Below are 12,547 nucleotides of genomic sequence, written 5' to 3'. Positions count from 1 at the left end.
GTATTATGGGCAGGGCAGTCCCCATAATGTCCCTTTTGTGGTAAATCAGAGGTGTGCAAGGTGCTCCTGACAGGGCCGCAAGGCCCTTCAGTTAACATCTCTATGCAGAACCAAACTGATTTATTGACTCTTCCCCCATCCCCAGTGTTCCTTTGCACACAATACTCCTGTCCTGTTGGCAGTCTTATTTATTATCTTAATCTATCCCCATAAACTGGCAGGGAGGAGAAAGCAGATAAAATGGGAAGAGGAGCTCTCAGGAGATCAGTTGGGCTCATTAACAGTTTGGCACTCTGTGATTATCCATTGGCAATGAAATGCTGCCACAGGATTTTCAACACGGAACACGATCCCTTAAATGTAGAGGAGAACCTCCTCAGCCCACTTCTGGTACACTTGGGAGAGGAGGAATTCAATCATCTGTGACCTGGATGGTATTTTTAATGGCTGCCAAACTAGATAAAATATTTAAATATTCACTTTTATATCATCCCACAGGAGGACTCCAGCATTTCAGGTTGCGTAACGCGGCACGACCTACTTTTGGAAGAGTGCACAGAAATAGTCCCAGATGTACCAAATATTGAGTGTTGCAGCATGTGGGTCAGACCACCAGTGCTAAGTGGTATGGCCCAAACAATCCCAGAAGAGCTAACCCAGACCAGCCCAACGAAGGAGCTGGTGTCACGCATGTTAGTCATAACCACCTAGGCAAGAGACAGATGAATGGACCTAAAATACTGATGGTCATCTTCAAAAGTGGCTGAGCCCCTCAAGAAAAGGCACTGAAGATGTTGGCCTGCCAGCAGAGCTGGTCTTGCAGGAATGGTTGTGTCATGATTGCTCTTAGTGCCACCACGTGCTTGTCTGCATCATGGTGCTGCCAGGAAAGAGTTGGGAAGTGCAAGCTGCAGTGTGCTCAGACCAGAAATGGGTGTCTACAGCTCACGCTGACTATACAGGTTATTTTGCTACCAATTACACAGTATTACAATGGCAGGGATTGGAAATGAACATCTGGAGATTGTGTCCAACCCCCCCTGCTACAGCAGAGTTACCCACAGCAGCTTGCCCAGGATCACAATGTCCAGAGAAGATGACTCCACAACCTCTCCAGGCAGCCTGCTCCAGGGCTCCAGCACCCTCACAGTGAGAAGTTTTTCCTCAAGTTCCTACACAGAACACCTGAGCAGTAAGCTCCAATGCAGACATCTCACTGGGGAGAGGGTAGCCCCATCCCTGCTCTCGAGACAGCTTCAGTGGAGCTGAGGCAGTTCAGTTCCCTGATGTCTTCAAGCTATGGGCAATGCCAGGAGGTTATGGTTCTGCTGACCTGCTTTGGAGCTGAGTGAGTGAAATGGGTTTGTTTGGCTGTGAATTTCCTTAAGCAGGATACAAATGGTGAGGGTGTGCTGAGATGCCCAAAGTGAAGAGGATGGTGTAAGAGCATAAAGGTGTGAGGAAATAGAGGTGAACCTTGCTATCTGCACCCAAGGCTCCCAGCTGTCCATCTGCCCTGCAAATGTGGTCAAGACCCGAGTTCCATGATTGTCAAGTGCTTTGCCATACCCTGATAGTATCGCCACTGTGTCTGTTAATGCCACCCCACAACAAATACTGCTTGGTGACTGCTTAGATGTTACACTAAACTTTCACAAGACTCTTCTGAGCTTGCTCCAGGCCCAACAGCCCTGGCCAAGGAAAGCCTGTGTGGGAATCACAGGGACTCTCTGCCTGCAGGGAGATACCAAGCTTTAGCCAAAAGCTTTTGCAGCCAGTTCTTTGTATCTCAGAGGGTCGAGGTCAGAAATGAAAGCACCTGGTGAGCACCAACATCAGCAGTGTCCTGGTCACCTGTAGTACATCATCTCCTTGCCTACTTTGGTCATCCTCAGTTTCTGCTCTGATAATCAGCCCAGCTGATGTCAAAAGGAGCTTTCCCTATGCTGCTCCTCCATTTAAGCCCCACAGTTAGCAGCCCTCAGCCCAGGTGTGGAGATGCAGAATGTGTCATGTCTGAGGGACAAGAGACCATTTTGTGTTTGTCAAGGGAAGGGAGAGCTCCTGGGGGTGTTTCTCAGCAGCTGGCCATGGGGTTCATTGCATCCTGCCATGAAGGGTTGCTTACCAGGAGGAAAATGAGCAGATGCTTGGGGCATTGTTCAACACTAGTGTTTCTCAGGGGGAGTTTAAGGGTGGATCATCCTCTGAGCCTTTTGGGTCCCAGCCATATCCTCCCACCTCCTCTACAGGTCTGGTCACTTCTAGTCAAAATACTACTTCTGTAGCTATCACCTCCATGGCTACCGGCAGAGATAGGCAGGTGAGCTCAGAGCCCAGCTTCTCCCCAGAAGGTGTGCAAAGTGGGGACTTGGCTTTCCCCATTCAGGGACTCATGGTATATGGGAACACAAGAAAAGACCTCACAATGCTGTGTTGGTCAAGTGTGGCTGGTCCTGGCCAATTTTCTGCTGGTGGAGAACCTCTTCCAGCTCTCTGTCGGGTCTCGCTCCTGACTGTGATATTTCCAGTGCTCCTTACCCCTTTCCCTCTGCCTTCCTATGTCTCCTCCCTTTGCAGCTATGTGAAAAGCCTTCAACGAATTGTGGTCAGGGGCAGGGCAGGATTAGTGCCATGGTCTGAGTTGATCTCAATTATAAGGGTGCAGTTTGTGAGGTTGCAAAGTGCAAGTTGAGCATTTACCTCAAAGCAGAATTTTGTCTATTATTTTAATTAACATTGAAATGGTGAAGCCCTAAAACCAAGGCAAGCTGGGCTTGAGGAAGCTCCACAGGCACCTCTGCTTCCTTATCAGCAGCCCCTTTTCCCCTCCAAGAACAGCACGTGTTGAACCTCTCAAACTTCATCCTTTTCACCCAGAAACCTGGTCCTAATGATGGATATTAGCTCAGGTCACCAACACCTTGGTCTTCTTCAGGGAATGCCAACACGATGGTGCCCATCTCTATGTGACTGCTGTGAAATGTGCTGTATTGCTCTGTGGGGCAGGAGGCTCATGCCCACACATAGTTTTTGGAGCTACCTGATTCTACAAAAGTAGGCAAGCAGATCATCTCCAAAGCAAGTGCATGGCCCATGGTGGCACCAGTTGTGCAATCAGGCTGCTTCTTCAGGAGCTTCTCATAAATATGTTCAACATCTAGCTGAAAAAGCACCGCTACCTCTGGGCTTCCCTTCTCTAGCAAAGCACACTCTTGTCTTGCTCCAGGTGTAAACCCAGCCTAATCCTACCAACAGGCTTTCAGAGCAGTTTTGAAGTCATTACACGTGAAGATGCTGCTAATTTCTGGTCTCACTGCCTCCGAGGTGGATCCTACCAGTGCTGCTGCCTGAAGGGTTTTGGACATGGTGTAAAAGCAAAGCTCCTCAAAGAGCAGGGCCACCTGCACTCGTTGGCATCGAGGAGTGGGGAAGGCGCCTATACACACCTGGGACAGAGCTGGGAGCTCCGTGCCAGCCCAGCCCCGGGGCCCCTTAGTCCGACCACTCGTTATCGTCCAGCTCGGAGTCGTCGTCGGACTCGCTGTACTCGACCGCGATCCGGCGGGACAGGATCGTCGCCACGTCATTGCCCACAGGCTCTTTTTTGGCCTCTTGTTCCCACTGCTCCTGGACTTTCCGGAGTTGGATTCCTGTGGCAGGGAAAGAGGGAAAGTTTTAGAGGCAACATGTCCAGCACCCATAGAATCACAGAATGGTAGGGGTTGGAAGGGACCTCTGGAGATCATCTTACAAAGGATCACCTGGAGCAGGCTAGCCAGGATCACAATCTCTAGGCAGGTTTTAAAACTCCCTAGAGAAGGAGACCCTACAACCTCTCTGGGCAGCCTGCCTCGAGGCTGCAGCACCTGGTCACTCGGGGCTCATCTTTCACTCAACAAAGCCAACAGCATCCAACCTTGCACCAAGAAGTACTTTGCCACTACGACAGCAGCACTGGGGACCCGTCTCCTGCTTACCAATGCCACCACTTACCCCTACGGATGGCTGCCAGCAGGTCGCTCCGGGCATCGCTCATGGGCATCAGTGGGATCTGCGGCTTCCGGGGCTCCATGGCAGGCGCCGGCGGTGACGCCGAGTGCGCAGGTGAAGCGGAGATGGCAGGGGGACCGGGCGGCGGGGGGGGTGGGGCCACCGGGGGTCCCATGGGGCCGGCCTGCGGCGGGGAAGCAGAATAGGGACCAGGGGGTGCAGGGGGTGGTGAGGGTGCGTAGGATGGGGGAGCAGCTGAGCCAGGGGCCAGTGCAGGGGGAGCTGAGATGGGACTGTCAAAGGCGGTCTGAGCAGAGGGGATGACAGGAGGTGGGGGGGGCGGGGCAGGGGGCACGAAGTACTCTGCCATTGGCATTGGCTGCGGGCTGGAATGGGAGGGCAAAGCCATGTCAGTGGTACAAGGAACAATAGCACTAACCACCTGTTTTGTGTAACCACCACTCAATCCCACGCACCTACCACTCTTCTTGGGCACTCATTACCCACCACAAGCACCCACCATCCATCTTGGATACCCACCATCCACCCTTGGCACCTACCACACATCCTGAGTACCAACCACCCATCCCAGGAATCGACCAGCTGAGCTGTGACTTGGTTTGCTCTGGACCCTCAGGTAAGCTCAGTCCCCATGGAGGCTGGGGGCACTCTGCTGGTTGGATGGGCTATGGGGCATGTAGTCGTTGGAAAGCAGTCAACGTCCCAGGCAAAAATGGTCCTCTCCATCCACTCTGTCCCTTTATCCCTTTGTCCCTTTGGGTTGAGGTTAGCCTAAATATGTTTCTGTTTGGTTCAGCCTCAGGTCTCACTGGCAGTTTCAGAGCATGGTGGTTATAGAGAGACTTCTCACTGATATGTCAGTCCATAAACTGGGGACTCTAGACCCCCACCAACCCCCTCCTTCCCTGGACATGCCTCCACCAGGACAGAAGAGGCAGAAGAAGCCTTACCCATAATCCTTGACTAAGTGAGGTCTCGGCCCATTGAGGATAGCTTCTGGGGGCTGTGGTGCGTGGGGCTGCTGGAGGCGGTTGAGGCTGTTCTGCCGGCTGCCCGCTGCCACTGCCGGGCGGTAGACATGCTCCTGGGGGGTGGCAGCCACCAGCACCCCCTCCTTGTGCTCAGCTGGGGCCAGGTGGGACGCTGGGGCCAGAAGCTGTGCTGGGTGGTTGGGGCTTGCCGGGTACGAGTGGTCAGCCACGTCTGATGCATAAGATCTACGGCACAGGAAAACCGTGGGGTTGGAGTAGATGACCTTTGAGGGTCCCTTCCAACCCAAACCATTCTATGATGCTCATGGATGTACTCCTGTGAGCAGGGGTGGCTGGGTTGGAAAGTCAGAGGGATGTGGGTTTGGGGGGTATTTTGCAGTTAGAATCACAGAATTGTTTTGGTTGCAGGAGAATGTTAAGCACACAAAGCCCAATGCTTAACCCAGCACTGCCAGATCACCACAAACTACATCCCTCAGCACACATCTCCACAGCTCCTCTCCAGGGATGGGGACTCCACCACTACCCTGTGCAGCCTGGTCCAGGCTTTGACAGCCTTTATAGTTGAGAAATTGTTCCTCGTGTCCAACCTAAACCTCCCCTGGTGCAACTTGCTTGAGTCCATTTCTTCTTGTCCTATTGGTTGTTCCTTGGGAGGTCAGCCTCCAAACTGGCTCCAACCTCCTTTCAGGGAATTAAAGAGAGCCAGAAGATCTTCTCCCAGTTTCCTTTTCTAAAGGCTGAACAACCTCAGTTGCATCAGCTGCTCCTCACAAGCCTTGTGCTCTTGTTGAGACAATGAAAGAGAAAATTCCCACAAAAATACAGATGTACAAGAAAGCAGAGAGACAGTGGAGGTGATGTGGACACCAAGAGAGCTGAGGTAGCCTCTTCCCTTAGCATTCTCACACCTAGGCTGCTCCTGAGGTCCAGGATGTGAATCCTGGGACTGTCTATGAACCTACGATGGGTTTACAGCTTATCACCCCAACCCTGCTGCAGGCAGCACGTCTCCCAGAGATGGAGAAGAACAGAAAAGCGAAGGAGAACCAGTGAGCTAAACATGCAGTAGGTGAAACCTGCCTATTATCTGGGGACAGTGATCCTTCCGATGACGCCATGTGATAGGGGGATGGTGAGAACCTGTTATCGGGTCGGAACTCTTTATCATACGCCATCATGTTCCACTCCAGGCGCCGGTTTCGGGCTTTCCTCACTTTCTTCACCTCTCGGGTGGAGTCTTCCACCAGCCGCTGCTCCTGGGGACACACAGAAGCCATGGCTCCATCTCCAGCCCAGCTCCTTAGGACTGTCTGTGGTAGGTACTCAGGGAACATCACGATGCACCCATCACAGAAGGAAGGAGCACATGGGTTGCACCAAGAAGGTGATGGTCCCCCGAGTCCTGGACAGCTCCTGCCCCACCCAGTGTCCCTCATCTGCTTGTTACCTTCTGCCTGCGCTTCTCCTTTCTCTTATCTTCTGTTGCCTGCAACATTTTCTCCTTCCATAAGTTGAAGAAGTATGAGGGGTCCGTGTAGAACTTGAGGCCATCCTTTTTGTCATCCCTGAGGGGTGGGAAGAGAGGAGTTATCCACCACAGGAGACGACCTTCCTTCCACTGAGTGGTGGGTTAGATATGATCACAGGCCATAAGCTGTTGCCCCACCACAACCACATCCAACACCGTGGTCACTACCTGCAGTGCCACTGTATGGGGTCACTCATCCCAAGTGCCTTTCAAATGGAGATGATGGCACAGCCACCAGAGAAAACAGCCTCTCAGCCCTCTCCAAGCAGCAAACAGGGTGTACTACCAGATGCCTCTCCTGGAAAGGGCTCCCCAGAACTGCCCAGGATGCCCTTGGTGTCCCCAAGCACGGATGCCCCAGCCACTCTACCTGTAGGGTGTGAGGATGTTGAGCGGTGGGGGCTTGTCACAGCGCTGGTACATCTCCATCACTGGGTTGGGGATGGAGTTGCGAGACACAACCTGCTGGTTCTGCACTGTGGAGCTCTTGAAGGCTTTCCTCATGTTGATGTCCTGCAGTGAAACTGGGGGTGCAGGAAGGAGATGAAATGTAGTGGTGACCTCACATCCCCAAACCATGCACAACAGGTGGCCTCACCCTGGACATGTGTCTCCCACCCACTTGTACCCAGCCATCATCCCAAAGTAGCCCAGGTCCCTCACCTTCCTCCACGGTGGAGTCCAGTTGTGTCACCTTGATGACCAGCAGGTCCACTCTCTCCTGCAGTGAGTTCATCCGCATGTAGAAACTGTTGGCTTCATTGAACAGCTCACCAAAGATGTCCTCTGCGTGCCTGCCTGGCAGAGGACAACAAGAACTGGTCACAGGCAAGGGTGGCAGGCAGGCAGGTAGCCCTCTCCCAGCCCATCCCCTGGATCACAGCTCTTCTCAAGCCTTGTTTTTTTGGGAGCTGAGCCTCATCCTCTCCCAGACCTGGCAAAGAGCTGCATGGATGGAGAGGAGCACAAGCCACCTGTCCTACACACACGAGCATCCTTGTCATCAAGAGCAGTACCTGTGGGTGGAAGGCACCAAACCATGGCGATGACTCTTTACTCTGAGGGTAGTGGAACACTGGAACAAGTTGCTCACTGAGATGGTAGAGGCCCCATCCCTGAGACATTTAAGATCAAGTTTGATGGGGCTCTGAGCAGCCTGATCTAGTTGGGGATGTCCCTGCTTACTGCAGGGGTGGGGGTTGGAGTAGATGACCTTCCAATCCAACCATTCTGTGATGTTCATCCTAAGAAGCCTTTAGATCTACCAGGCACAAAAACCTAACCATCACCACACCACCTGGCCATCCAGCATCATCTGCAGAAATCGAGCCATGAAGGTGAAAAGTGGAAAGCAGGGAAGTGGGGAGAATGCCAGAGCAGGCAGAAGCCCCAGCTTGTTTCATTTTAGCAGATACTTTCCTGCAGTGCTCGGTGCATCACTTGGACAGCTTGATTAGGACTGTTACCACCTCTGGGCTGAGCAGAGCATTGCTGACACCTGCAGGCTACAGGACCTGTTCCAGCCCGGCACCCCAGTTCCTCAAGGTTTCCTCCAAAACCATGTACCAAACAGCTCCTGAGCTCAAGGTATGTTTGATATCTGCTCAGCTTGTCACCCAGCTTGGCCATTTTAATATGATCTCTTTTCTTCTGGACAAGGTAGCTATGGCCTGAGCATCCATGGGTGCTTCCAGCAGCTCCCTAAATTCAGGGTTTATTTTTCTGGGAGTGTTTTCAAGAATTCTTTCTTTCTGAATGTGGGGAAGAAGGTGGGGAGAGCCCTGAAGGGCCTGCATTTCTCTCAGTTGATATTCAGGCAGAGAAATCGTTTGCCCTTATTAAACCTTCACACTGGGGTGTGTAGTGCCTTGGTCCTCCCCTTTCCTGCTGGAATCAGTCCCAGGGCAGAAAGTTGAAAATTTAGACCTTTTATATTGCTCTATCCTTATCATAAAAATAATAGGTTGGGGGTTTTTTAATCTTCACCTGAGCTTCCTATTTCTGGCCAAGTTTTCCATCTCCCACCACACAGACCAGCTATTGAAGGACCCAGCATTAGAATAGGTTGCCCAGGGAGGTGGTGGAGTCACTGTCTCTGGAGGTGTTCAAGAAACCTGTGGACATGGCACTTTGGGACATGGTTTAATGACCATGGTGGTGCTGGGCTTGATGGACTTGATGATCATAGAAGTCTTTTCTAACCAAAACAATTCTATGATTCTCACATCACCAGGCTTGGCCCTGAGCATCTTCCTTGTTTAATTAACTGGGGAATTCCCTCTGAATTAAGGGTGGCTCCCACATAGACCCCATTTCTCTGTGTTTGCACTTGAAACAAGTGACCATGGCAGCCCACCAGAATCTCACCAACACCCCACCACTCCGTCCCTCCTCCCCATCCCCAACCCACACCAGGGTCACTGTGTTGTTGCAACTTACTGAGGCTGCCCAGCTGCTTGATGATGGCAGCCAGCGTGCTGTTGGTGACACACTCCAGCTCACTTGTCACCCCCTCAGGAAGAGCTCCCCGGCACAGGTGCCGGGGCTCGATGTTCCTCTTCACCAGCGGCATGCTGCTGGTGAGGCCTCACACTTCTCCTGGGCAAGGAAGAAAGAAAACCTAGAAAATACACAGCTTTTGCCATTTGCTTCTTTTTTATCCCTATTTCCCTCTGCTGTCTGCCCAGGGACTCATCCTTCCCACACTGGGATATGGAGGCTGCACACAGCACCAACCAATGCCTTTCCACACAGGGGATGCTCTGTGGGTGCAAAGCTCCAGGTGCCAGTGAGTATATGGATGTCTTGTGGAGATGTTGCACAGAAGGCAGGACTTGATGATTTTTAGAGGTCTTTTCCAACCTTAATGATTCTATGGAGATCAGTATCACACCAGGCCTTGTCCCTACCATTGTGCTCTCTTGACATGCCCAGAGAGCCTTTCCCACATACCTTCCTGGAGCTGTGTTCAAACCAGGAGCAAACCCTCACATGCTGCAGCCCTTCAGCTGACCCCAAAAGGCCTCAGCCAACCCAAAGAGCAGCCAGAAGCAAGTGAGCAGCTCGTAATGCTGTTACTTCCAGCTGACTGCAGAGCTCTCTGGGGTTTTATTTGTGCACGCACTGCACCCAGGCAAGCTGCTGTGGCCAGCTCGCCCTGCATGTTCCCCACAGCATCCCTCTGTGACCCCCACACATCTCTGCATGCTCCCATCACCATCCCTGTGTAACCCTCAGAGCATCCCGGCATGCTCCCATCACCATCCCTTTGTAAGCCTCAGAGCATCCCTGCATGGCCCGTCAGCATCCCTCCGTGACTCCTGCAGCATCCCTGTGTGGTCCCCAATCTGCTGACATCCCTGGATGGTTCATTTTCTACAGAGCTCAAGGAGAGGTAGGGAGATGCCCACACCTGATGACCTCACCTCCAGTGAAAGCACTCATGGGAGCTGATGAGGAAGGATAAAGGATAGACTCTGGTTTCTCTTCAGATTGTAGACATCTTTCCTCTCTTAGTAAAGATTTCCATGGAGAGGAACATAAAGCTTTCAAGGTCAGGCTTGATGGGGCTCTGAGCAACTTGCTCTATCTTGGGCTGTCCCTGATTCTTGCAGGGGGTTGGACTGGATGACCTCTAGAGGTTCCTTCCAACCAGCACATTCTATGATTCCATGATTCTGTGGTGGGATATGGAGGACACTGGGGTAGGTTACCCTCATGAAGGGCAAGTGATATGAAACAGGCTGGGAAAAGAGAATGAAATGTAGAATTTATTCACTCTGGTGGCATCACCTAAGGTGCTGCAGCCTGGGACCAGGGATGCAGAGAGGCACAAAGCAGGGAGTAACCCCAAAGGCTTGCAGAAAGGAGTCTTACATGACACATCAGGCCTTGGCTCCACACCCAGTGCAAAGGCAAACGGCGGGTTTGAGCACTGAAATCACCATGAATTAGATCCTGGACAACACAAAGAGCCTTCCCAGCTCCTGAATACAGCCACCTGAGTCCCTGCTGTTTCACACCCTGGATACCACCCCACTTTCACAAACCCCTCCTCTGCTTTGGCAGCAGAGAAGAACCAGCTTCTGGGCAGAGCTGTTGATAGCTGGGAGCAGAGCAGCTGAGCACTGCCCCCCAGCAGCTCTGACCACGGCTGGAGCCAGCAGTCTGCAGAGCTCACACTTTCTGGCAGAACAGTTTTCCATTGATAGCACCCGGCCAGTGCCCTCATCCCCTGCCAGCTCCTCTGCAGTTTTCAAATGCAAATGCAAGTTCCCTCCATGAAAGAGCCCAAAACTGGATTCTGCATCACTCAGATGGAGGTTCCCAAAGGGCTGATTGTGCTTGCAGGTCTGTCCATCCTGGGGGTGACTAGTTGAGCTCTGTTCTGCCCCAGGGCAGTCAGGGTGCCGTGGGAAGGACCCCAGCCCTGAACCCTCCGTAGGGTCACACAATGCTTCAGGCTCAAAACAAACAGTGTGTCTCAAAGCCACCACACATGGATGACAGGGCTGGTACTGCCCCAGGCTCAGAAGGGAAAAAAAACAAACAAAAAACAAACCACCAAGAGGCTTCTGCCAGCTGCTTATTTTTCAGCTGAGGAAACTGCGACGGAGTTTGCAAGCTCTGGATGGACACCTACCCTGGTCACATACAACCTTTCTTTCTGGGCACCCCCCGAATATCTCCCAGGGTTGTGTAAGGAAGTGAGCAACACCTGCAGCTTCATCCCAAGCTTGCTTTGATGTGTCTCCTCAAAACCCACACTTGGAGGCTGAGCCCTGGCACATCTCTGCAGGGGGTTCCCTGCCAAGCAGCGGATGCAGGGATGGGATGACGTGGAGCAGAACGATTAACACGTTGCTGGGGCCCAGTAATTAGATCCAGGGAACAAAGAGCCATTCTCAGCACCCGCCTGGGACGCGGCCTCCAGGACCCAGGGCTTTTTGTCCCAGTGCAGAGAGGCCAGGAGGAATCAGAGCCACCCTCACCTCCATTGCCCATGGGGAGCCCATAAGAGAGTGAAGAAAAAAAACAGGATTTGAGATCTGAAATTCATTCCAGCAGGGCCAGACCTGAAGAGGGGAAGAAGGTGGGTATGTGGTTTCTCCCACAGAACAATCAGAAAATTGACAGCAGCATCCCAAACCCCAGAGCTACTGGTGCTACTGGAGAGCAGCCCCTGATTTACCAGACCATGCAGGAGAAGCCTGCAGACCACCACTGTGAAGCCCTGATCCCTGCAGACCAGACTGGCACAGCGTGACTTGCAGATGCTGGCTCACAGGTGACCCTACAGCTGGGTCCTTCCAGATGTCACCCTTCATCTCAGCAGCTGCCACATCTGTCAGCTTGAGTCCTTAGGGGCAGAAAAGCACCTCCTTTCATAAGAGGGTACAAAAAATGGAGTTTTGTGTCTGGCCACTGCTCCTTATTTCCTTTGTGATAATATTTAATGTACAAAATTGTCTCCTCACCTTCACTGAGTCTCTAAACCCTCTTGTTCTCTCCCACTGGGCAGGTGATTAATTTGTGACTTGCAAAGCCAAGCTGGACTTCACTGTCAGGACCTAAAGTGGCCTAAAGGATCATGCCTGCTCTGTATGGCCCTGCAGGGAAGGACAGGCTGGGTGACAAATGTTTCTCAGGTGCTGGTTAACCTCTAAGACAGATACTCGGTTTGGTAAGTGCCTGACACCTGCAGTCTCAACCCCAGTGTCTTGCTTCACTTTCCATGGAAGCGAAGCCATCATCCCTGGAGGGAATTATAAGCTGCATAGATATGGTGCTGAGAGACATGGTTTAGTGGTGCACTTGGCTGTTATGAGTTAATCATGGAACGTGATGGTCTTAGAGGTCTTACCCCAACCTAAATGATTCTATGATTCATAATGCATGAGAGAGAAGTCCCTTGATGTCACACTTCTTCACTGGACCAAGGTGGGACAGAAGGCTATTTCTGGGTTTGCTTTCTATGGCTGACGGCTCCCCACAGGAAAAGCCTGCATTG

The 12,547-nt window shown here is 52.2% G+C and overlaps 1 protein-coding gene across 2 annotated transcripts; it reads right to left on the bottom strand.

Moving 5' to 3' along the window:
* Positions 1-1,528: 1,528 nt before the first annotated feature.
* On the bottom strand, positions 1,529-9,135 carry LOC104300152 (actin-binding protein WASF3-like). Of its 2 annotated transcripts, none has more exons than XM_054169341.1 (8): positions 8,977-9,135; positions 7,201-7,335; positions 6,908-7,061; positions 6,457-6,574; positions 6,090-6,265; positions 4,965-5,231; positions 3,997-4,379; positions 1,529-3,653 (listed from the first exon to the last, which is right to left on the bottom strand). In XM_054169341.1, the coding sequence occupies exons 1-8, from the start codon at positions 9,107-9,109 to the stop codon at positions 3,496-3,498; spliced, it is 1,524 nt and encodes a 507-aa protein (XP_054025316.1). In that variant the 5' UTR covers positions 9,110-9,135; the 3' UTR covers positions 1,529-3,495. The 2 variants fall into 2 exon arrangements, with proteins under 2 accessions (XP_054025316.1, XP_054025317.1); XM_054169342.1 differs by having other exon boundaries at positions 6,150-6,265.
* Positions 9,136-12,547: the final 3,412 nt, after the last annotated feature.

This window comes from Dryobates pubescens, chromosome 18 (genome assembly GCF_014839835.1).
Source record: "Dryobates pubescens isolate bDryPub1 chromosome 18, bDryPub1.pri, whole genome shotgun sequence".
In the NCBI taxonomy this organism is placed as follows: domain Eukaryota; kingdom Metazoa; phylum Chordata; class Aves; order Piciformes; family Picidae; genus Dryobates; species Dryobates pubescens.
This window is presented reverse-complemented; position numbering and strand designations above follow the sequence as displayed.